We start from the raw sequence: 24,762 nt of genomic DNA, 5'->3' as shown, positions 1-24,762 counted from the left end.
ATGGCAGGACAGTAAAAATCGACCAGTGAGGTGGCTGGAATGTCCAGCCATGAGCAGGAGCCTGATGTCGGCGACAGGGGTCTGCCATGGCGGACATACCAGGCTCCAGCATTTATGTAGAGGACTTGTCGCGAACACTGTCCCGTCCATCGCAGGGCTCAACGATGAGGGAATCCAATTCTCATGGTGCTGTTTTATCCTGTTTGGTCTTTACATAGGAGAAGGAAGACCATTTCCAATTCAACAAAGCTGCAGTATATCTGGACTCGTGAGGCCTTATCCCACTTAGAAAGTAATAGCTTATATAGAGCTATCTTCAATAGCTAAAAGTAAAGGTAATTAAGATAGTGGAGTATAAAATAACTCAAATTAATGTTAGTATAACTAAATAGTTATTAGGAGCAACTATAAAAGGGGGAGAAATTCAGTCTAGAAGTATTATAGGCTATAGGAGATACGAGATGGATTATATAAGTAGTTATAGTTAACTAGTTACTAGGTGCTAACTAAGCATTCTAATTGGAATATTCCGTACGGAGTAGAGGAGATGGATTACTCCGTAGTCTCGGAGTCTCCAGCGGCATCTCCACCCGCAGCCTGGTTCCGACGGAGTATTCTCCGAATAGCGACCAGAGAACGGAGCAATCTTATCAACAACTATTAAAATGCTCCTGTGAATCGTGATCTATGATGCGACGCTAAAATTGAATCACCGCACTGAGCATGGCCATGGTGCATGGCCCTGCCTGCCCTAAGGCCCCTCACGTGACTGAGCCAACCTGGCTAAACATTAACCCTAATCAATCTGATTAATCAATCGATGGATCGATCGGTGAGACTTCGTGGGATCGGAAATGGCTAGCTAGATAACTAGTAAGTTAATGTCATCAGAGAAAAGTCGGAGGAATTAAATTGGCATCTTTTTTGTTTACTTTTTTTGTCTTTGTTTTGCAGACTTAAGTAATCATGCTGGCAACTACTCACATAGCATTCAAAATAACTGGCTAAAACACGTCTCTTCTGGTGTAGCCATCCTCTCGATTTCCTGCCTTTTGACTGTCGTACTGGCCATTCCACAGTCCAGATGGCTACCACCACGGAAGAGATCGCAGAAGGGATTCTGCAGGAGAAACCCGCTTCTTCGTCCGGCGCCCATGAGTCCGCAGCAGCAGCCTCTCCAGCTGCTTCGCAGCAATCACAACCCCAATTGACCTTGACGGATCAAACCCAGCGGCTGTCGTTCTCGCGCCTGATAGTCACCTACATCAGCCTGGCAACCTGCTTCTTCGTCTCGTTCATGGACGTCAACGCCGCCACGACCGCTCTCCCAGCCATTTCGCGATCCCTCAACGCCTCCAATACCATCACCTGGGTGGGCACGTCCTATCTACTAGCGCAATGCGCCTTCCAGGTCATCTACGGCCGGCTGGCGGACATCTTCGGTCGCAAGCCCGTGCTGATCGGGTGCGTGGCCAGCCTCATCGTGGGCGATCTGCTCTGCGGGTTTGCGCGAACCGGGCCCTGGCTGTACGTCTGTCGCGCGATCAGCGGCGTCGGCGGCGGCGGCATCAGCTCCCTCGTCCAGATCACCGTCAGCGACCTCGTCTCGTTAAAGGAGCGGGGGAAGTACCAGGGCTTGCTGAGCGGCGCCATCGGCCTAGGCGCTGCCACGGGCCCGTTCATCTCGGCCGCGCTGATCGAGACGGGCGAGAAGGGTTGGCGCTGGGCGTTTTGGGTCCCTGCCATCCTGGCCTCGCTGTGTGTGCCCACCCTGATGTTGCTGGTCCCGCAGAAGCCGGTGACGGGGAGCTGGCAGGAGAAGGTGAAGAGGATCGATTGGATGGGTCTGTTCAGCGCCATCACGGGGATTCTGTTTATCTTGGTTTGTAACCTTGTCCCGTTCGTTCGTTCGTCGCAGTAAATAGCTATCCATAAGGGAAGAAGATCTGACAAGAGATGACTAGATTTCTGTCAACTCCGGCGGCAGCGTCTGGCCCTGGGACAGCGCCCTCGTCATCTCGCTGCTGGCCATCGGGTCTGTGTTCTTCATCGGATTCCTGGTCATCGAATGGAAAGTGGCCCGACTGCAGATGCTCCCCTTGCGACTGTTCGCTTCCCTCTCGCGCAGCACGTTGTTCGTCCAGAACTTCCTCTTCGGCTTCGTCTGGCAGGCTGATCTGTATTTCCTCCCGACTTACTATCAAGACGTCCGCGGCTACAGTCCCATGCGAAGCGCACTGCTGTCGTTGCCGCTGCTCCTGATGCAGAGCATTGGAGGGGTCTGCTCGGGGCCGATGATGAGCTTTCTCACAAGGTAGAAGTCTCTCTTTCCGTACCACCTCTTTAGGCCTTGACTAAAAGGGCAAAAAAGGTATCTCCCCGCTCTCTGGCTAGGATTCATACTTTGGACCATTGGTGCCGGGCTCAAGACTCTCTTTTCGCGCACTTCGCCTATCGCGTTGTATGTCGTGGCCGTGATGGTTGAAGGCCTCGGTGTGGGGTTCGTCTTTCAACCAGGTGTGACTCTCTCTCTCCAGCTCGATTTATGCCTAAAAAAAAGACTGACTGAACTCAATAAAAACCAGCCCTCGTCGCGCTTCAAGCACTGTCGAACCGCCCTGACATGGCCGTGACGACATCTGCCCGGAACTGGATGCGCGCGCTCGGCTCAGCCGTCGGCGTCGCCGTGTCGACGGCCGTGCAATACGGCGTGATGAAAGCATCCCTACCTGCTGACCTGCCAGCCTCCATCCGGACCCAAGTCCTCGATGGCTCGTGGAAGGTGGGCCAGGGACAAGGAGTCTGGGACGCTACCATCATAGACGCAAAGATGAAGGGGATGCACGCCGTCTTTGTCATGTTCGTGCCGCTGATGGGGGCGTGTCTGTTGGGGTGTCTCCTGATTAGGGACGAGAGGTTATTAGGTGATAATGAGAAAAAGGAGGATTTTAGTCTGGAGGGTGCTGAGGAGAAGAAACGAGGGTTTCGGCGTTGTAGGCTTAGTTTGAGATGATGGCCTGCAATGGTCTTTTTTTTTACCCTTTAGATAGAAAGCAGCTCTGGATATGCCTGTGCAGCAAGTACATGCCCACATAGAATCATTGGACAGGACAGAAGTGGACTACATTGCAATTCATTTTTGATTTATACTGTATATACATGCATAGATACACCCAAGACGAGGGATAGCCTCAAAAACGCCGGCAGCAGCGAATAGAACATGCAACACAAGACAGACGACAACACCTTCAGTTTTTCAAAGCTTGACACTTTTAACCAGGTTCTTCTTGATACCCGTAAGCTCACCGCCATAACCACCTGGACCTTCGCCGCCCTTGTAGATCGGACGAATGCTGCCCAGCCTCTTCTTCTTCTGCTCGAACTTCTTCCTCTTCTTGACACGCGGGTTGCGCACTTCCTTCTTCCGTTTCGGAGCCAGGCCCTTGTTCTTCTCGATCTGGTAGGTGATGGCTCGCTTGCCATCGGGCCCGATTTCTTCCTGGACCTCAACATGGCCCCCTTCTTTCGCGGCCTCCGCATACGCCTCAGCGCGCGCCTTCTTCTCTGCTTCCCGTTGCTTCTTGCGGGCGGCGACCATGTCGTAGTATTCGTCTTCATCCGTACCCGAGCCCGCGCCGTCTCCTCGAACTTCACCAGCGAGCCGGCGGTCCTCCTCATCAGAATCTCCGCCCAGTCGCTCAGACTCAGTTGCTTGTTTCCTGCCGCGCTTCTCGGCTTCAGCATTGAGTCGCGCCTGGCGATCCTTGATACGCTCCCGATACGGCAGGTCGAGATCACCACCCGCATCGCGACCGGCAGCGTCACGCTTGTTGGCCTTCTGTGCAATCTGGGACGTGTAGAACCGGAGAGATCGCTTTCTCTTTGCCTTTTCTTCCGCCTCACGTGCTGTGAGAGTCTCATCACCAAAGTCGGAGTCATCGTTGTCCTCATCCTTCTTCTTCGAGACTTTTGCAGCTGCTGCCTTTGACTTCTTGGTTATCAGCTTCGACAGGTCAGCCAGTTCGGCTTCCGTTTGACGGAGTTTCTCGGCGCGGCGAGCTTCGGCTTCGGCTGCCGCAGCTTCAGCAACACGCTGTGCTTTCGTCAGTTTCTTTTCCTTGGGTAATTTGACTTTCTTAGCCTTCTTCTCCGATTTCTCGACAGCAGCCGGCGGTGGTGTTGGCTCCACTTCTTCGCTCTCCGAGGCTGTGCCATCGACCTCTGCAGTTTCGGAAACGTCAGGCACGCGAACATCCTTGACGGCATCCCAAAGTTTTTTGCAGTTCACTAGAGATTGCATCACCGGGTGCTCTCTCAGTTCCGCAGGTGGCATAGCGAGCGCTTTCTTATCCCCATTCTGTGAAGGAGATGCGAGAAGCGCGAAGTACATGCTGATAGACCCAAGATAAGCCGACAAAGCACGGAACTTCACCACCGGAACGGGCGCAGGTTCCGAAAAATCTGTGATCGCTTCCTCCGCTGCCTGCGCGGCTTGTTTGAGATCCTTATAAGTGTCCTGAAGGTCGACGAAATCTTTCGCCAAGGGCTCAAACTCCGGATACCTCGACTTCAGTATCTTGAGCCGCTCCTCATCTCCCATATCATCTGTAATCTCTAGCTGTGGTAGAACTTCGGTGACCACTCCATCTTCGTCCTCTTTGCTTGCATCAGGCGCTTCCTTAGATTGTAACCACTCTGTCTCGTCGAAGCCAAAGTCCTCCTCTTTCATAGATTTCAGATGCTTTTGCTGTATCTTCTTCGCTTCCTCCTCCTCCTCGAGAGCATCGGCTTCCGTTTCAATGGTATCGGCATTGTAGAAATCCTTTTTCGACGAACCCCAGGCGCCAATACCATCCTCGAACTCTTCGCCATCACCGGCATCGGAGACCGACGCATCTCGCTGTTGTCGCGACTTTTTCGACGGTTTTCGAGACTCGTAATCGTCGCTGTCTTCTCCATCATCGTCATCCTCGTCGTAGTCCTCTTCTTCGTCCAGATCGTCTTCACTGGCGTCTTCGTAGCCGAGGACTTCTTCATCGGAAGGCTGGAGCAATTCCTCTGCAACGGAAGTCAGCAAGACGATGTCCCTCGATTATTGAAAGAAATTGAATGCATACCATCCTCTTCCAGTTTCCGCCGCCTTTTCGCCTCCGGGCCTTCTTCTAGGAGGATCTGGTCGCGACCGGCGATGAATTCATCTTCGGAATCGTCGAAGGTTTCGTTTATGTCGTATTTGGACTGAAGGGCGGGATCGTCTTTTTTGACAGCAGCCTCCCCGTAGGGACGGCCACCGGCCTTCCTCTTTTTACCCATGGAGATGGGAGGAAAATTAGGACAGCTTGATGTTTGTTTCCACCACGGTTCTTCTCTTCCCACCTTGAATTTCCGCGGCCGGCCAATTTTTTTGGTGACAAAATTTTGGAGGGCCGCACTCACCGCCTTGAGACAAGGGACCTTATTGGGCAATGTGAGCTACTGTCAATTACCGTGCGGTACGTAATATTCGTAATATTTCGAGTAGTCTACCAGCGGAGTTGTATGCGGCGTACGAGCTGAGTAAGCTTAGCTCCAAGCTTCCAATTGAGAGCGCTTTCGATCAGGCCACCACTCTGCCGGGTTCTCAATTTGACGACAATTGCTTCCAATGAGCTATCCGGCTGTTGTCCTGGGAGCCTCAGCCATTCTCTGCGGCGTGTTGACTTACGCCGTCTTCAAGATGTTCGGCTTCGGTTCACGAAATGAGTTCGTTGTTGACGGCAAGGTACGTGCCGATGCGAAAGGAATCACATGAAAAGCGACAGACTGACTTCTCGTTTTAGACTGTCGTTATCACCGGCGGCTCCGATGGAATGGGGAAAGCTGTAGCTATCCAGCTGGCGCAAAAGGGGGCAAACGTCGTCGTTGTTTCACGAACGCTGAAGAAACTCGAACAAGCAGTGGAGAGCTTAAAGGTATGGTTCGACTACTTCCGGAAGTGAATTGGAAACTTGCTGACGGATCTCAGGCCGCCGCCTCCGATCCCAGTAAACAGAGATTTCACTGCATCAGCGCCGACCTCACGAATCCTACCGAGGCTGACAGAGTGTTGGATGAGGTGACAAAGTGGAATAATGGAGCAGCTCCGGACATTGTTTGGTGCTGTGCTGGATACTGCCATCCGGGTTTCTTTATCGACACGCCGATTCAGACCCTGAGAGATCAGATGGACACCGTCTATTGGACAGCTGCATACACAGCTCATGCTACGCTGAGGAGATGGCTGGCCCCTATCTCCCCTACGGATAAAGAGGGCAGCGGTCAGCCGACGTCACCGTCATCGCGAAGACATCTGATTTTTACTTCATCTACTCTTGCCTTCTTCCCAGTGACCGGCTACGGCCCTTACTCTCCCGGCAAGGCCGCAATGCGCGCCTTGGCAGACACGTTGTGCCAGGAGGTCGAAATGTACAATGGAGCCCGTCGCAACAAGAACAACCCCGCTCCTGCCGCTGATGTCAAGATCCATATCGTTTTCCCGATGGGGATTCTCAGTCCCGGGTTCGAGAATGAGCAGAAGCTCAAACCAGAGCTCACCCAGTTGTTGGAAGAGGCCGATAAACCACAGACTCCGGAAGAAGTCGCTAGGGTTTCCATCAAGGCTCTCGAAAGAGGCGACTACCTTATCACGACCATGCTTGTGGGACACCTCATGAAGGGGACCGCCCTTGGTCCCAGCCCTCGAAACAGTATTTTCCTCGATACTTTGACGAGCTGGGCCAGCAGTCTGATCTTCCTGTTCGTCATTCCGGATCTGGCGAAGAAGGCATGGAACTGGGGGAGGAATAAAGGACTTCCCGGGTTAAAAGAGTTGCCTTTGGACCGATGTTGATCGGTGAAATTGCTCAAATGATGATACCCGTAGGTCGCATGTGATCCCTCTTTCTCCTTGTAGATTATTCTTGGAGCGTCATGAGATGACCTGTTTGGTTCCCCTCATTATTAGTATTATTAATTAAGGTTCAAATGCAAAGCTGAATCCGACGTTGTAAAATCTGGAGGATGCTATTCCATTATGGCATTGAAGAATAAACTATGCAGTCCGAAATTGGCTCATATGCCATGTTAGCTGTTTGTCATTGTTTCAGTCAATCAGTTCTTGTATCATTATTACGTTGAGTTTGTAACATGATGTACAGTGCTTCTCTTGGGCCGGCAGGAATAGATATATTTCTTGGCAGTTGGGCATTGAATGACGTCGCGTGTCCCGGCGTCAACAAAACAATCAAGGTTATGGTTTCTCTGGACTCGGACTCTGAGTCCATAAACAGCGTACGGTCATATACATATTACTTAAGTCCTGTATTACCTATTTCCATGGACATTTTTGGCATCTAATGTTCAGCAATCCTACCTCCAGAGTCCTCGTTCACTCGAAGACCGCGCGCTGTGTTGGGCTTCTGTCGGGCGCGCTCCACATATTAAATAAATCAAATCATTGATTGATTTCCACATTGTTATGAATCGCAATTATCATCGCAATTTCTCACCACAATGTGGTTCTTCCCCTTCACGACGAGCCTGAACTTCCTTTTCTTCTACATGACATGGGCCACACTCGTACTATCACACCCCCCACTCCGCGTCGAACTCGTCGGCACTGCCGCCGTCCGGTTCATCTTCTACCTCCTGCCAACGCTGCTCTTCTTCCTCTTCGACATCCTGCTCCCCTCTGCGTCCGTGGCGATCAAGGCGCAGGGCGAAATCGGCTTGCCGACGGGCAGTAAACGGCGCAGCAGGATCGGATGGAAGGAAGCGAAGGTGGTGGCGTGGTCGATTGTCAATCTTGCTTTTGGCGTCCTGGCGCAGGGCGCGGTCGAGTATGTGTTGACGAAGGTGTTGCGGTATCGAAGTGCGATTAGGGTGTCGTTGCGGCTTCCGTATCCGTGGGATATTGTTATGGATCTTGTCAAGGCGTTTGTTGTGAGAGAGGTAAGCAGCCGCCAGTGTCCTTTTTGCACAATGCGAGTTCAAAAAGGCAAGACTGACTTTTTTCCCCCTGTGGCCTCAGGTTTTGACCTACGTTATCCACCGCTTCGCACTGCACTCCCAACGCTCCCCCATAGCGGGATACCACCAATGCTGGTACCATTCGCTGCGCGCCCCTTACCCGCTAACCGCACATTACGACCACCCCATTCCCTACCTTCTCCTGAAGTTCGTTCCCATGTACGCATCCGCCGCAATATTCCGCTTCCACATGACGACCTACATGCTCTTTGTGGCACTCGTCTCGCTAGAGGAGACGTTCACGTATTCGGGATACAAGCATCTGCCGACGGGCTTCCTCCTCGGCGGCATCGCGCGCCGCGTGGAGCAGCACGTGATTGGCGGCGGAGGCGGGAATTACGGCGTGTGGGGAGTCTTGGATTGGCTGTGCGGCTCGTCAGCAACGACTGGCGGAAACAACGACGAGACAGGAGAACAGGATGATGATGAGACTCGCGAGGAGCAATTGGCCGAAGAAGATATCGATGAGAAGATCCGCAAGGCGATTGATGAATATAAGAAACGAATTGGGGAGAAAAAGGGCAAGACTAGAAGGCGGGTCAATAATGCTCGAGGTTAATAATACCTTTTTTGGTATATTACTCGAAACTTTGTTGGACATACAGTTGGATACATATACAAATGATCAGCATTTATCAGACGTTATACGAATTCTTTTCTTTCTTTTTTGAAATTTCTTATATTTCGTTATTCCAGGCCGGTAAAACCAAAATCAACCTGACCCGCGCTGGAAGGGCTCGTGGTGAAAAAGAATAACAAAGTATCGGTTTTTGTGAGCGACCACAATTCTAATAAAAGGAAGAGAAGAAAGGGACTTCCGTATCGAGTTACATGTCTCATGAAGCTCTCCTCCCGCGCGTGCTGCAGTGCAAATGCTTCCCCACTCGCGCTTATATCATTCCCACACGGTATGGAAAACCCATTTGCAACGCCTGCCGCCCTTTTTTTGGTTTCTGGAGATTTTCTGTAACACCAATTAAATTCACCCAACCCCACACAGCCCCCGCTGTCGCACGTCTACCTCCCCTACCACTTCATCTCGTGAGGCTTGTCACCATTCCGGAGGCTGAAGCTGGTGGCGAGGTAGCTGGCGAGGAACTGCTCCTTCTTGATGTTGGCCAGAAGAGCCTGGTCGATGGCCTTCTGGTCGGCGGCGCGAGCGCTGGTAACCTTCTTCTTCTGTTCCGCACAAATGCCCCGTATCAGTATCTGCTTGTTGCGTAGCGGCCCATCCGCGGACATCGATGACATACCTCTGGCTTCTCTCCCTGCTTGAAGAAGGCTTCCTCCGTCTTCTTCTCCTTGCTCTTCTCCTTGGTGAAGTAGTCCGGTGCGGAGACCTTCTCAAGCGTCGCCGCGTCGATTCCCGTGAGATCAACCCGGGCGCTGGTGGCGATCACGTAGCGAGCGTTCACCCTTCGGAGAGGCACACCATTGATCTTGAAGGGGCCGGTGACCAGGAGAACACCCTGGGACAGGTGCTTGAGCAGGACGACCCGCTTGCCGCGGAAACGACCAGCGAGGAGGATCAGGATAGCACCGGGCTGGAGGCTTTCCCGAAGCTTAGTCGGGCGAATGGACTTGCGGACCTGTTGAGAAGACAAGATGTCAGTTATCCCAATCCGATCAATATTCGTGAGCGCTTCTTCGCTGCAAAGTAAACGGTGCCCGGAACACAATGATGCGACTCTCAAGTCCCAATTCCGTATCACGATCGATCGATCATCGATCGACCGATCAACCCATGTTCTTGAGCACCAATACCAGCATCTGAACCCGCGCAAAAAAATTGCAAATCCTTGACACTGAATTGACTAGATTTTTCTCATTTCGACAGGGACGGTACTGACTTTCTTGGGTTGCGGTTCATCATCCACGGGGTACCATTTCTGAGCCTTCTGGCTTGGGTGCGGGACTGTCCTCTCACCCTTTCCAAACTTCTTCGTCTGGCCAACAGTAGAGTCCGACATATTGGCTGCTGGTGACGAAGGAACGCTGGAAAAGAAAGTCGGAGGGGGCTGGTGGTTGTCGACGGTGGTGGTTGTTGAATTGATGTGTGATAGACTTGGTGCGGCCCAGGGCGGGAAATCGCGAGGTTTGTGGGCACCGCGAGCCCTATCCTTTAGCCGAAATGCACTAGTGCGGATTTGGTGTCAATCTCGGCGGCCGCCCACTGTTACGGAGACCGACTGCGACCAGTGCTGCAGCCTCGGCGGGAGAAGCTCTCCAGACCAAAACACCACATCTGACGTTAGGTAATCCCAGCCTCATCAGGAACTCGATATCCCGCTCTGTTTGGACCACAGACACCCTGTGAGTCCCTAGCTCGCTTACCCCATCTCTCACAGAATTCACACAGACCTGCCACCATGTCGATAGTACCCATTATCACCTTCAAAGCTGGTATCTGCGATCTAGATGTGAGTGTCTTATCCCCAGCTTTCGAGCTCTCGATCATGCAGCAGCACTGACAGCTGCTCCAGACTTCTGTTTCTCCACACAAAGTCAAGCCAAAGCCGACTCCCGGTTACATCTACCTGTACTCTGAAGATGAACTCATCCACTTCTGCTGGCGCCCTCGCTCCGCACCAGTTACTGAGCCCGAACTGGATCTGGTGATGGTCCCCTCCGACGGTAGCTTCACACCATACAAGCCCCCACAATCAGGCTCTCAGGCCCCCACCAATGGTCGCATCTACGTGTTGAAATTCTCGTCCAGCTCTCAGCGGTACCTGTTCTGGCTGCAATCCAAGAGCCAGCATGACAGAGGCAACCCTAGCTGGTTCAGTCCCAGGGACCTGAAGCTGGGAGAGATTGTCAACACCCTGCTGCAGGGAGAGGAGATCGATGTCCAACGGGAAATTGCGAACCTGCCACGGCATGGTCCGGGCCATGATGACGATGAAACCATGGAGGACGTGGAGGGAGCGCATAATGTTTCAGAGCATCGCGGGAGTAGCGGCGGAGCTGGATTGGGTGCAACAGGAGGAGACATCCGAGAAGAAGGCGAGGAATCTCGGGAAGGTGGTGCGGACGGTGGTCGAGCGTAGGTACAACTCTCTAGAGCATGACCTTCAGCATCTGCATATCTGTGGTGCCCTGGTTGCGAAGGTGTTTTAGGGCATGTGCTTTCTTCTGTTAAAAAAGAAAAAAAAAGACAGAAAAGAAGAAAAATTTGATGCACAACACAAACATCCTTCACTCCAAGTTACTCTTATACTTCCAGATCCAGTGGCTTGCGTAAGGTTCCATTTGCTGACTGAGAGATAATACCAGGGCTACTGTTTCATCATCTGATCCATCGGCTGTTGTCCAAGGCCTTCTAAGGTCCCTCCAAGGGAACCAGAACGTTCAGCCCCAGGCCCACGAAAACCTTTTCACTACCCTAACCGACCTGCTTCCTCCATCGTCGACTCTTCCGATGGTCGAATCTGCGGACGAGGAAGCGGTTGACAATCTTTTGAATTTCCTGCCACCATCGTTAATCGTCCTGGCGCAAGGCGCCGACGATGCATCTGCCGCTGATACCAATACAGAGACGGCGCAAGCGGTGTTACTATCTCTTGACTTGAACCAGAAGAAAGATATCCTCCGGCGCGTCCTGCGCTCTCCTCAATTTACTCAGAGTCTCGGCAGCCTCACTGTTGCTCTCCGAGATGGTGGCCTACCCAGCATCAGCGAAGCTCTTAAAATCCCAGTAGAGAACGGGGGATTCATGCGCAGAGGTGGAGTGCCTCTGGGTGGCGGTGACGCGGTTGAAGCATTCCTGGAAGGTATCCGAAGGCACGTAACAGAAAAAGAAAAGGGATCGCGTAGTGACGAGCGCATGGACACCGATTAAAGCAGTTTTGTCATTACAGCACGCATGTTACGAATTATCCTACGTACTCTTTGTCCGGAAACGGAGAAATACATACAGAGCTACACAGATTTTTGAGTAGCGCGTCTACTCCGTATGTTTGGTTGATGTTGTGCAAGGTAACGAGATATTTTTGGAAGCTTTTTAGACGCTTAGCTTAGGTAGCTGAAGCCGAGCGCCTAGTGGCTGAACCTGAGACAGACGATGCCGCGTCCACTAAACTGGAGCCCCTAAAATACTACCTGCGTACGGAGTATATGCAGAGGATCGATAATCTGAATTTAAGCGCCCATGCTAGAATAGAGTATTTGAAGTATTTTCGATGTAAAAACAGTAAATATTGCGGGAACTAATAGAGAAGGTGTGTGGACGGAGATTCCTGTTCAGCCGTCTTATCTTTACAACACTGGCATGTGCCTGCTGCTTTCCGCGTGTCATCTTCAAGTTCAGCTAACTTTGGAGCCCTTGGCACATAATCATATACGCAACACGACCCGCAGCCCGCCGCAGCGGCAAACCAACAGGAGACTTTCAAAGACAGCCGATCATCCATCTTTTATTAGTGCTACACTCTAAAGAGTCTGCTGGTCTAACCACTAAGCTTTCGTCCCTGGCTACGACTCCAGCGGTGGCTGCGCACGGGGGGAAACCATTGCGTTGCAGAGAGGTGTCGATTGCCTTTCTCATCGCATCCAGGTTTCCCAATAAGATTCGATCTCGAATGGGAATTGGATTCGCCTGGTGCGCAGCTGCCATTCCCCTAGATCCACCCCGCTGATCTCGAGAACTCCTTCGAACCCTCCTAACGCGTTGCCTTTCCTTGCCCAGCGCTACGACAAGCAAAAAAAAAGTCGATGATTCGGTCTTTCGCCTCGAACTCAGTCTCTCCCTTGATCGGACGAACCATTCTACCGGAGTTCCTTGACGACAATTACTGATTTGCGATGCATGCGATCGGATAGCAATCGCCAGCTACGATGGCGTCTAATGGTCATGGCCAGGTTCCTGGCCAGGATAACCCCTCCGACAACCAGCCGATACCTTTACAAGATCTATCAAGGCAACCAGGCGCCGCCGTGACAGGCCGCGGGAGGAGGAGGAGCAGCAGCGGCAGCATCGCTGGCGGCGGCAGTGTTTATGTTCCAACAAGGTCGTTGATCACCGGGGGATCAGTGAGGACGTATGAGCGGATTGCGGAAGATTCCCCAAGCCCAACCGAAAGGGCAGGATTTCATCTCACCCAGCCGTCCACAGCGAGATCGAGGCCACAACGGTCACCTTATGTTTCCGATGGCGACAATGAGTCCCTGGTGGACGATTTGGGCGGCTTTGCGCAGGCTGTGGGCTCGATCGGACTCAGTTTCGACGGGCCCAGGAGAACACATCCTTTAGCGGGGTCCTCGACCTCTATCAACGACGATGAAGGCTATATGATGGGCGCTTATCCAGGAGGTGGAGCACGGGGTAGTGTCCCCTCCATGGACGACGTTTTTGTTCCCATTGGCCAAAGCGAAGACACAGCCCCCTTGACCGATAAGCGATATCTCCAACCCATCAGCGGAGCTCCAGGTGCCGAAGAGGAGGAGGAACAGGAACGGACCAGTTTTCAGAGTGTTCGTCTGGGCAACCAATTCGGCTCACGGTTGGGAGATGACCTTGAGGGTGGAATGGGAGGAAGACGTCGGGGTAATAGCAATGCGGGTGAAGGCGGGCGCTCTCGTTCTCGCTCCTTATCGCCATCGGCATCTGGCTCGGCCTTGTCAGTGGCAGGCTCAGTGATGAGGATGATGTCTCAGCGGGTAGTCAACCTGAGCAATGAGCCTGAACTGGTGGAGCAGTCGATGCGACGAAATGACTCTATCAAGAATGCGCGACTCGACGGACCGCCATCACTCCCAGCGATAGTCGACTATGATCAGGATTCATCACAAGAGAGCAAGCACGAGAAGCATGTCTCAAGCAAGGCATGGAAGGATCACTCTAATCCTCTGAGGGGCAAGTCACTCGGCATATTTGCTCCCGACAACCCATTACGGATGTGGTTATGCGATATTCTCGTTCATCCGATCACAGAACCGTTCATCTTGGTGGTAATCATCATCCAGACGATCTTATTAACTATCGAGTCGGCGCAGTCGGTCTATGATCATCCACGATCAAAACATTGGGGATCGTCGTCACTGGATTATTCTTTTTTTGTCATCTTCGTTATCTACACCTTGGAGCTGATCGCCAGGATCATAGTGTCCGGTTTTATCCTGAATCCTGTCGAATACAGTACACTGAATCGCTCCCTTGGACTCAAGAAAGCATTGGCTGAGAAAGGGAAGAGCCTGTTTACGCTGCAACGCGAACCGTCAACGAAGAAGAAACCTGCCATGGCTCCAGAACCACAGCTCTCTCTTCTGCGGACCTTCACCGGGATGGAGCCCCCGGTCGATATGTCGGACGATCTCCGGCACAGACAACGCATTCGACTCGCCCATCGCGCATTCCTTAGACACTCGTTCAATAGGCTGGATTTTGTCGCCGTTGTCTCGTACTGGATTTCCTTTTTTCTCTCCATGGTGGGATACGAGTTCAGTCATCATATATACATATTCGAAATGATGAGTTGCCTGCGAATATTGCGGCTTCTTGGTATCACTAACGGTACTTCGGTAAGTCACGCAGCGAGGTGGGATACGTACGCCATGCAACATATTCTAACCGGAAGAGCAGGTGATTCTTCGGAGTCTCAAGAAAGCTGCGCCGTTGCTTGTTCACGTCGCATTTCTCATTGGCTTTTTCTGGCTTCTTTTCGCTATCGTGGGGATCCAAAGCTTCAAGTCCAGTTTCCGACGGACCTGCGTGTGGATCGACCCCAAGGGCCAAAATAATTTTACCATGAACGATCCATATAACGTTCTGCAGTTCTGCGGGGGTTATCTCGATCCAAATACTGGGAGCCCAATGCCATGGGTCTATGCCAATGGTGAACCCTCGGGCTTTCAGCCCAAAGGATACCTCTGTCCTCAGGGTTCTATGTGCGTCGAAGGGACTAATCCTTACGATGGAACTGTTAGTTTCGATAATATTTTGCAGTCGCTCGAACTCGTGTTCGTCATCATGAGCTCCAACACGTTCACAGATCTCCTATACTACACCACCAACAGCGACTATCTCGCAGCTGCCCTGTTCTTTGCTGTTGGTCTTGTCGTTATGAGCCTGTGGATGGTCAACTTGTTGGTCGCAGTCATCACGTCATCATTTCAGGTTATTCGAGAGGAAAGTAAGCGCAGCGCTTTCGCTATGGAGAAAATCGACGACATCGATCAGCAAGAGAAGACGCCTCGAAAAGTCAGCACTCTCAAGCGTATATACGACAAAACGGAGGGGTTCTGGGTCGCCCTCATTGCATTGGATCTCTGCGTTCAATGTTTACGGAGTGCAACCATGGGACCTGATCGGGCAGCCACCATCGATGTCACCGAGAAGGTGGTCACCCTTTTCCTCTTGGTCGAGATTATTATCCGCTTTGCGTCGGACTGGAGACGTTTCCACAAGAGCAAACGCAATTTGGTCGATCTTGGCCTTGCAGTAATTACGTGCATTATACAGATCCCGCCGATTCATAACTCTGGCCAACCATATGCAGTTCTCTCGCTGTTTCAGGTGCTCCGAGTCTATCGCGTTGTCTTGGCATTCTCGCTCACCAGAGACCTTATCATGGTCGTGTTCCGCAACGTTGTCGGTTTACTCAATCTGATTCTGTTTGTGTTTCTTATAACGTTCCTTGCCGCTATCTTTGCGGTGAAACTCTTTCGCGGACAGATTCCCCAACAGGACCCCGATGGAAATACGATCCACATGACCTTCTATAATATCTACAACGCGTTCCTCGGCATGTACCAGATTCTGTCTAGCGAGAATTGGACGACGATCCTTTATAATTCGACCAACTTCACGGTATCGGCCCATACGGCCTGGATCTCCGCGTCTTTCTTTACCATGTGGTTTATCCTTGCCAATTTCATCGTTCTCAATATGTTCATTGCTGTCATTCAAGAGAGCTTTGATGTGTCCGAAGACCAAAAACGACTGCATCAAGTAAAAGCCTTCTTACAACAGAAGGAAGTTGGGGGGTCTTCGACCGGGAATCTTGCTCTGACTACGATATTCAAACTGGGTCGCGATGAGGACCGCTACCGAGATCCTCTCGATCATGGACCTGCCTCTATGGAGATGCTGTTGAAGGATGCTGTTGTACGAGAATTTCTCGACGAGCAGGGCCCGATCGAACACGGAACGGACAGTCTGGCTCAAACGGCAGCGCGGCCAGGCAGCGACGAGCCGGGCCTTCTATCTCGGTGGTGGAATAAGTTGACGATGTCAATTAGGCACAGAGAACCTAACCCTTTCTACTCAAAGCTGAAGTTTTCTCGAGCCTACGATGAGCTGGATCCCAGAACTCTGGCCAAAGAAGTCGTCATGGCTTCAGAGCAGCGAAAACGAGCTCAGAGGGAATACCTCAGGAGACATCCCAACTATAACAAGTCGCTATTCATATTTGCTCCAGACAATCCTATCCGCAGAGCATGTCAGCGTATGGTCGGACCTGGACGAGGACATCAGCGTTTCGAGGGTGTTGACCCTTACAAGCCTCTCTGGTTTTCTTTCTCTGCGTTCATCTACGCGGCCATTGTTGCCATGGTTCTCCTCGCGTGCATCACAACACCGATCTACCAAAAGCAGTATTTCCAGAACGGTCAATCCACTGGCTCCAACTGGTTTGTCTGGACTGACATAGGTTTCGCCGTGCTGTTCACGATCGAGGCGATCATCAAAGTGATTGCAGATGGATTCTTCTGGACTCCGAACGCGTACTTTCGGAGTGCCTGGGGCTTCATTGATGGCATCGTGCTCATCACCCTCTGGATTAATGTGTTCACATCCTTGTTTAACAATGGCAGTGTCGCGCGATTCGTGGGGGCCTTCAAAGCTCTGAGAGCGCTAAGGTTGCTCAATGTCAGCGACAGTGCCAGAGACACGTTCTACTCCGTCATCATCGTCGGTGGGTGGAAAGTTATTTCGGTAAGTTGACTTGAACTGGACGAACTGGCCCGAATCTCGAACTGACGCCTACCCAAGGCCGCATTTGTCTCCATGAGTTTCCTCATTCCCTTCGCCATATATGGACTCAACCTGTTCAATGGACAGTTGAAGCAGTGTAACGACGGCAATCTGCAACAAAGTAACCTTACCTACTGCATTGGAGAGTATCAAAGTTCACCTTTCAATTGGGACGTGCTAGCCCCACGGGCTGTTGACAACCCGTACTTCAACTTCGACAATTTTGCCGACTCCCTCTTCATACTCTTCCAGATCGTCTCTCAGGAAGGCTGGATCGATGTACAATGGGCCGTAATGAGTATAACAGGAGTCGGCCAACAGCCTCAGGATTTTGCGTCTCCGGCCAATGGGCTCTTCTTTGTTGTCTTCAATTTGCTGGGGTCTGTTTTCGTCTTGACCCTGTTCGTGTCAGTCTTCATGCGAAACTACACCGAACAGACGGGCGTTGCGTTCTTGACCGCCGAACAACGCTCTTGGCTCGAGTTGCGGAAGCTTCTGAGGCAGATTGCTCCCTCCAAAAGATCCATCGACAGCAATACAAAGAAATGGCGGCTGTGGTGCTATCGCATTGCCGTGAAGAAGCACGGGAGATGGGCAAAATTCATAACCACGATTCTTTTGCTGCATTTGTTGCTCCTCACCCTGGAGTTCTATCCGTCAGTGCCGTGGTGGGACGCATTAAGAGGTAAGTACCCGACCCGTCCTTACGGTATTATGAGTTTCGAAGACTGAGATGACCAGATGCCTTCTTTTTCATCTTTACTTGGTTCTACATCGCGAATGTCGTTATCCGAATATTTGGGCTGGGCTGGCGCCGGTTTAGGCGAAGCTCATGGGACCTCTACTCGCTGGTCGCGGTACCTGGTACTTTTATCACCACGATTCTGGCCTTTATCTTTCCCAGCCAGGCTTCCCAGCAGTTGAAGAAGCTTTTCCTGGTGGCAATGACATTGCTCATTATTCCTCGCAACAACCAGCTTGATCAACTTTTCAAGACCGCCGCAGCCAGTATCCCGGCCATCGGGAATCTTCTGGCGACTTGGTTCGTTTTGTTCCTGGTCTTCGCCATTGCCATGACGCAAACGTTCGGGCTTACGAAATTTGGAGCCAACGAGAATAACAACCTCAATTTCCGGGATGTCTCCAAAGCGTTGATCTTCCTTTTCCGCACCAGTTGCGGCGAGGGCTGGAATCAGTTGATGGAGGATTATGCCACGATGCGACCGCCATACTGCACCAGCTCTGATAACTTTTTCAATTCGGACTGCGGCAGTGCAGGGTGGGCCCGGTCACTGTTTATCGCCTGGAACATCATCAGCATGTACATTTTTGTCTCTCTTTTCGTGTCTCTCATTTTCGAAAGTTTCTCTTATGTGTACCAGCGAAGTAGCGGGCTCTACGCGATCAGCAGGGACGATATCCGTCGCTTCAAAGAAGCCTGGGCGACGTTTGATCCCGATGGCACCGGTTTCATATCCAAGGCACAGTTTCCGAGACTTCTCGGGGTATGTACATGGCAGACATTTGCACCGGAAGGATACTAATGCGTTATCCGTTTTTCTCAGGAACTCTCTGGTGTATTTGAGATGCGCATCTACGACGGTGAATTCACGGTGGGGAGGATCCTGGAGCAGTGCAGAGTCCGTCCGCGGGATTCGCTCTTATCGTACCCGAAAAACCGCCTCAACGAAGAAATCGACCTGCGAAAGTTGGCCCAAATTGTTGATCGAATCCCAGTCGAGACGATCCGAGCTCGACGACACATGCTGAACAATTTTTACGAAGAAGTCTTGGTGTCGGCCGATCCTGAGCGGGGGATAGCATTTTCGGCCTGTCTGATGATCCTGGCGCATTACAAGGTGATCAACGACAGCAAGAGCCTGAGGTTTGTCATGACTATGCTCTGTTAGCCTCGTTCCTGAACTGACCGGAGACCAGGTTGGAGGAATACCTGCGACGGCGCACCAGGCTCCAGCGCGTCGAAGAGCAGGTTCGACGAAACACCGTCATTGGATTTTTCGACACGCTCTACTGGTCTCGTCAATTCCGCCGCAGAATGGAGGCTCGGAAATCGGCCCGCATGACAGCGGTGCCCCAGTTCTCGGTGCCCGAAATCCTTGTGGATGCCCAGGAGGACGAGAACCCAGAGAAAGACAAAGACATTACCAGCGGACCGTCTTCACCCCTGGGGTCGCCACGCTCTCTAGACGTGGGAGGCTCGCGCCCGTCCTCCAAACCCAAACCGTCCCTTACCATTGACACAAATGCGGGACGGGGTTCTGCAGGAAGCTCTCCAACAGAGTGGGAGAGGATCAGCTCTGCATTGTCACCTCGCTTGAGGGAGATGGACACTGCACTGTCACTGTCACCTCTGTCCCCTCGCCTGAGGGACCTGGACACTTCACTGTCACCTCTGTCACCCCGCTTGAGAGAGATGGACACGGAATACCACGGCGCTGCCGGCCAGACCTCTCCTGCTGGTTCGCCGTCGCCTGGCCACGATAACAGCACGCTCAACGTCCAAGATATGATGCAGTCTTTGGGAGATTCGGCCTGGGGCGAGAGCATTCGCAGAAGCTTCACGCACCGACGCCCGGAGTAGTTTCTCTCGGAGACGACATGACGAGTGCATATATATGATATACATCTACGATGTATACGGATGTATACGGATGTATACGGTGAATGGGGTTGGTTTGTTTGATACGTGTAAACTTTTTTTTTCTAAACATTTTTTGTTTTCTGGCCATATGATTCCCCGGTTTCCTCATTGGAAGCTTGTTCTGTTGACTTTTTTTCTCTTCTTCTTTTTCTTCTTTGTTTTTTCTTGCCTTTTTTTGTTCTATCAAGACGTTTGCTCTATACATGATATCAGGCATCGGCATGGGCGACGGCGTTTTCCGTTTTTGCTTCTCTTTTTGTTCCGCGTGCGTCAGGCAGGCTGGTAGGCCGTTGTCTTGCTTATTCTAGTGGTCTTCTTTTGTTTTCTTTCCCCTTGTGTGTTTCATACCATGAAGAGGCATCCCTCTTGGGTTTTACTTGCATTGCAGTTGGCTGGACTTGATGGGTGGGATAGTGAAGACACAACACTGTATGTAGAATATCTATCTATCTATCTATCTACTGTGACTACAGTACACCATCCATTTAGAGTATGGATGGTACGGGACTGGCGCTCTTCGAGTTACCAAACGGATGTCTCGGTAGTTCCTGCCCAGGTGCTCCATGGTGCCTGATTTTAAGTCTATCGCCTTCAGAACTGTCAACTCTGTAAAACAATGCAGGAGTAAGCACCTGCATTTAGCCCGTATTGAATGACTACCGCATCCGGATGCTGTCCGCCCCCTAACCCCAATTCGATAGGTATGATAGTTCCTGTCTTGTCCTGTCGGGCGGTTTCATTCACTGCCGCCCTGCAGCCTGCAGCCCAGCCATCGGAATGTGAATGCAATAGTTTATCCAACTAGGTAGGTACTAATAATACTATACTATAGTCTATCTATGGCAGGCAGTCGATGAATGCATGCATGCTGCATGTAACATTAATCAGATACGGAGTACTCAATAGTTCAGCTGCATTGATTTGATCGATTGATCGATTGATTAATCGGGCAAAGCAGGCACGGCACCCCGTATGCTACTGATAGTTACGCAGTAGTGATACACTTTTCTGACAGAAACAAGAATACCTACCTAGGTACCTATATGGAACTATGGGGTGCTCTTCAGGTAGATAGTAGTCGTGCGACTGCAGTGATACACTTCCCGTTCGATAACAGTCGTAGATTGATTATATAGATGATCTCTTGTGTGGGGTGCTTTGTATAGAGGAAACTGTTAGTTTCAGTTCCATTGGCTTGGCGCGCGTATAGAATCGAGACTATTAATTTAGGTACCTGATTATCTAGCCATGCACGAGGAAGGGACAGACGCAGGGAAGAAAGGCCATGGCTATGGTGCGTTTCTGGACCAGGGTTCGAACTTCGAAGGAATACGATTATGCAGTCGTATCTTCCTTTCTTGATGGGGCGACTGGGGCAAAACCCTATCGATCGATCGTGTGACGCGAGTGTCTCAGCTGGGACGGTTCCGACGTTGGTTCTCCAAGCCTCGATGGCGGAACGGGAAAGCTGCCACGCTGAACAAGGGAGTCGAAGGGGATGAACGGGGATGAACGGGGATGAACGATGACCCTGAGGAGTCAAGGCCTGTTGTTTGCAGGTCGATTGGATTGTTTGGCGTTGATTAGTGACAAGCCACTGACGATGTTCGCTCTTGTCGCCTTCTTAATCCGGCAGGGATCACAGCTAAGCCCTGCTATTAAGCCATTAGACTGGTGATCCGCTGCTATTGTTGTCAATCCCATGCCCAGCATTATTACTATTCCATCCATTATTATTCTTCTTAGTGCCAGTCTTATCCGAAGTCCCGGTTGCGGCAGCGACTCGGAGGCGTCCTTTCTTCCGAGATGAGACACTGAGAACTTCTCGGATAAGCAGTAATAACGTTACGTAGGTAATTATTTAGTGCCGCAACGGTCGAAGTATTTCTGCCAGGATCCCTTGCCCTCGTCCCTACAGACAAAGACATTCTTGCTCCCCTGTCAGGGGAATCGCATCCTTGGTAACGAATAACAAGAAAGTAAACCCCTTTCCGCGACAAGGAACGAGAGGGTATCCTTCCTTTGTCATTATTATCGTTGATAATATTATTATCGTCATACCGTGTCCACTCCGTCACTAATAATAATAATTAATCTCCGCCCCTTCCCCACAGCCTCCACGACGGTACCACTGACTTCTCTGTCTGTCATCTCCTACAAGTTACAGCTACCGCCGACGCTGTCTCTCTCGACCACTTCTTTCCTCCCGACGTCCATTGGACTTGTCCACCCTTCCCTCCTTCCTCGCCTCAACGTGATCCTCCTCGAACAGCCGCGGAGGCATCTTCGTTGACGCAGACGCAGACGCCAGAGCCGCTTAAGGTTGCGGGAACAAGTCTCAGGCGAATAATCGAACAGCTGGCATCGTGACCGCTTCATAGCATTGTTTTTCTGTCTTCTTTCGCAGCCGGGCAGGACCTTGGGGAGCGACCTCGACACCTACGTCATCCACATCATTTATTAATAATTGTCAATTCGAGTCGAAAAAGACGGTCTCCATTGTCACATCCGCCTGTGATTTGGTTACAAGGCTATCACTTCACCATCACGACCGGATTAGCCTCGCTAGGCTCTCGACAATATCTTCATCCTTCACAATGCATCGCCAAAACCCATCCAGCCCCAAGGTTCTTGCCCCGTCTCCCTTCGCGGATTTCGGCCTGTCTCTTCACACTGAGTACCATCACCACCGCAGCGAGAGCGACTCCGCTTCTGCAAGCCCCAGCTCGGCCACCGCCAGTCCTACGTCATCGCCCAGTTCGACCTTTCACGGTTTCTACCGCAAACACCGCTTCTCCGGCTCGAATACCACCGAGGCCGACAGCCGCAGCCGCAGTCGTAGTCCGTTTACCGTGTCTTCGCTCTCGTTCCGCCGCTCACCGTTCTTTCTCCGTCGGCGTCCCTCGGCGGTGGATCTGGCCTTGAGCGAAGAACGGTCGCGATGCGATGAGGATGCAATCGAGCGGATGGGCTTGAGCATGATGGAGCCTCGACCGGTCAATCCCATCCCGCTCTCCATGGACCTGAACGCGAACGTGTTGGCGGACATCTCGAGTGAGCGGACCTCGTGGGTGCAGTCGCAGAATCAGCGACTCGGGCCGCCACAACCCCGGTTCGTGATGGGCGGGATTTTTGAGGTCATGGAGGGGGAGGCTTGAGGCAATATTTCGCGATCTGAAATTCGGCTGATCTCGAAATCCTCGCTCGATTGTCTTAGAAGACTGGCATTGCCAACACCGCTCAACCATCAACATCATCAGAATGACGAAATTGGCGCAACACAGCTTTCTCCAGACTGATGCTCAATACTCTCTTCTACCTCACATACTCATGCTGGACTTTTTTCCACCTTTATTTAATTTCCTACCTCTATTCTTTGGCTGAGTCATATGCGGATATGGCGGTATCATGAACAGAACTGCACACACTGCACTGAGACTTTCTACTGAGACGTTTTACATGATGGGGACTGACTACCCCGGGCGGAGTTTAGGTATTGGGAGTTTATGATGGCGTTTTTCTTGTCTATCATGATATCTCAGATGGTCCTATGGAATTGGCAGGGCTACTTACTTATTACACACTTATGTGCTGTTTTATTGCAAACATGTCGATATGCTATGGTAGAGAGCAAATATGATATGCGAATCGAATCGAATTGGTTTGAATTAAACACAATAATATCCACGTTGAATTAATCATCTCTCCTTCACAATGAAAACACATACTGACGAACTGACAATGATAAATAGGAAGGAAAGAACATAAGGACATAGAACTTACAAATAATATTCATTCCTCTCAGTATAGTTACCCTCCCTGTCCCTACTTGTGCAACTTTCTGTGAGGCGTTCGATTTCCATCAGATTCTAGGGAGGAGGAGTGCTGTCTGGGCTAGTTAAGACAACCTCACAGTCTCACTGTGATGCAAACGGTTTGATTTAAGATCTGAGACAAACGAACAAAGGAAGGAAGGGAGGGATGATATCATACCTAATTTGAGTCCACTGTCCCCTCTTCCATGTTCCTCTAGATAGGATTTGGGTAATTATAGTCAGCCTATTTTTTCTCATCATGATTCTGATTCTGATCTTCTTTCTCTGACCATTGTCTTTCGTCAGTCTTGTTAGCTGGGAGTTCTGGTTCTATTCTAGTTCAGAGCCAGGTAAAAATAGATCAATCGTCTTCACTATTTTATGTCAGTCACAACAGGTACTGTACCTTATGAGCACAGAGGAGTCTCCCTAAGACCGTCAGAACTCACCTAGTCTCAAGTCCTGTCTTTGTAATATCGCTATTATCATGTCTTCTCCGAGCTCTCTGGTCTCTACCATGGAACCAAAAAGACCTCTCGAAGCTAAAAAGCTAAACTACGACGTTACTACCTTTGGTCCTCTATATCCGATTCCGGCCAAGGCAGACTTGTAGTAGTGCAGTACCATGGTCCAATAGGGCATAGGATATATCATAGCATGTATAAAAATAACTATGGGGAGATAACTGTCAGAGACTGAGGCAGACCATATTGAGAGGCTAACGACTGCTCTAACAAAGAGAACAAGAAAGAAAGAGGGAGGAAGAACAAGAACAGAAAGACAGGCATTTTATGAGCTAAAAGCCCAATCAATCCCCATATTTGATGGAGTTCTATCAATCACCTTCCTTGTCACAACTCACAGGTAGTTGCAGGGTTTCATGAATCATGGCTAGATCCCAACTTTTGCAAATGGCGATGACTTGCACAGTGCATACAGACATCCATGCATACCATCCATCTCAGGCTCTAGCATGGTCTTATTCTTCTTTGAGCTCTCTAGCACCTACCATGGAATCAAAAGACTTTCTGAATCCCTATTTGCATGCCAAATAACTACTACAGTCTACCTTTGGACCTCCATATCTAATTCTAGCCATGTTGCAGCACAGCTACCATGGTCCATAATGCATATATGATATCCTATAGGCAACACACACTGAATTTAAAGAAGAGAAATAGGCAGGAGGCTAGATTCTATAAAGTCTGGACTTATAATTAGAGTCATTATGACGGCATGGCTCAGAAGTCTGGTCAGGTGACTCATGA

General features: G+C 50.9%; 8 protein-coding genes across 8 annotated transcripts; 6 read left to right on the top strand and 2 right to left on the bottom strand.

Moving 5' to 3' along the window:
* Window positions 1-1,084: 1,084 nt before the first annotated feature.
* VTN77DRAFT_9237 (uncharacterized protein) lies at window positions 1,085-3,013 on the top strand (the record flags this gene model as incomplete). The annotated part of the gene is made up of 4 exons (XM_069425823.1): window positions 1,085-1,882; window positions 1,965-2,314; window positions 2,372-2,517; window positions 2,586-3,013. The coding sequence occupies 4 exons, from the start codon at window positions 1,085-1,087 to the stop codon at window positions 3,011-3,013; spliced, it is 1,722 nt and encodes a 573-aa protein (XP_069274008.1).
* Window positions 3,014-3,256: 243 nt separating this feature from the next.
* VTN77DRAFT_9236 (uncharacterized protein) lies at window positions 3,257-5,313 on the bottom strand (the record flags this gene model as incomplete). The annotated part of the gene is made up of 2 exons (XM_069425822.1): window positions 3,257-5,058; window positions 5,118-5,313. 2 exons carry the CDS (start codon window positions 5,311-5,313, stop codon window positions 3,257-3,259), a joined length of 1,998 nt encoding a protein of 665 aa, XP_069274007.1.
* A 331-nt stretch (window positions 5,314-5,644) lies between these two features.
* Window positions 5,645-6,868, top strand: VTN77DRAFT_9235 (uncharacterized protein; the record flags this gene model as incomplete). The annotated part of the gene is made up of 3 exons (XM_069425821.1): window positions 5,645-5,761; window positions 5,820-5,951; window positions 6,005-6,868. The coding sequence occupies 3 exons, from the start codon at window positions 5,645-5,647 to the stop codon at window positions 6,866-6,868; spliced, it is 1,113 nt and encodes a 370-aa protein (XP_069274006.1).
* Window positions 6,869-7,530: 662 nt separating this feature from the next.
* On the top strand, window positions 7,531-8,605 carry VTN77DRAFT_9234 (uncharacterized protein; the record flags this gene model as incomplete). The annotated part of the gene is made up of 2 exons (XM_069425820.1): window positions 7,531-7,968; window positions 8,048-8,605. 2 exons carry the CDS (start codon window positions 7,531-7,533, stop codon window positions 8,603-8,605), a joined length of 996 nt encoding a protein of 331 aa, XP_069274005.1.
* A 467-nt stretch (window positions 8,606-9,072) lies between these two features.
* Window positions 9,073-10,016, bottom strand: VTN77DRAFT_9233 (60S ribosomal protein eL6; the record flags this gene model as incomplete). Its single annotated transcript, XM_069425819.1, has 3 exons — window positions 9,073-9,225; window positions 9,300-9,635; window positions 9,897-10,016. The coding sequence occupies 3 exons, from the start codon at window positions 10,014-10,016 to the stop codon at window positions 9,073-9,075; spliced, it is 609 nt and encodes a 202-aa protein (XP_069274004.1).
* A 399-nt stretch (window positions 10,017-10,415) lies between these two features.
* Window positions 10,416-11,887, top strand: VTN77DRAFT_9232 (uncharacterized protein; the record flags this gene model as incomplete). The annotated part of the gene is made up of 3 exons (XM_069425818.1): window positions 10,416-10,466; window positions 10,530-11,092; window positions 11,323-11,887. 3 exons carry the CDS (start codon window positions 10,416-10,418, stop codon window positions 11,885-11,887), a joined length of 1,179 nt encoding a protein of 392 aa, XP_069274003.1.
* Window positions 11,888-12,882: 995 nt separating this feature from the next.
* VTN77DRAFT_9231 (uncharacterized protein) lies at window positions 12,883-19,619 on the top strand (the record flags this gene model as incomplete). The annotated part of the gene is made up of 6 exons (XM_069425817.1): window positions 12,883-14,565; window positions 14,627-16,978; window positions 17,036-17,702; window positions 17,759-18,522; window positions 18,583-18,902; window positions 18,956-19,619. The coding sequence occupies 6 exons, from the start codon at window positions 12,883-12,885 to the stop codon at window positions 19,617-19,619; spliced, it is 6,450 nt and encodes a 2,149-aa protein (XP_069274002.1).
* Window positions 19,620-22,276: 2,657 nt separating this feature from the next.
* On the top strand, window positions 22,277-22,837 carry VTN77DRAFT_9230 (uncharacterized protein; the record flags this gene model as incomplete). Its single annotated transcript, XM_069425816.1, has 1 exon — window positions 22,277-22,837. One exon carries the CDS (start codon window positions 22,277-22,279, stop codon window positions 22,835-22,837), a length of 561 nt encoding a protein of 186 aa, XP_069274001.1.
* Window positions 22,838-24,762: the final 1,925 nt, after the last annotated feature.

This window comes from Rasamsonia byssochlamydoides, assembly GCF_041956645.1.
Source record: "Rasamsonia byssochlamydoides strain NRRL 3658 unplaced genomic scaffold VTN77scaffold_85, whole genome shotgun sequence".
Classification (NCBI taxonomy): domain Eukaryota; kingdom Fungi; phylum Ascomycota; class Eurotiomycetes; order Eurotiales; family Trichocomaceae; genus Rasamsonia; species Rasamsonia byssochlamydoides.
This window is presented reverse-complemented; position numbering and strand designations above follow the sequence as displayed.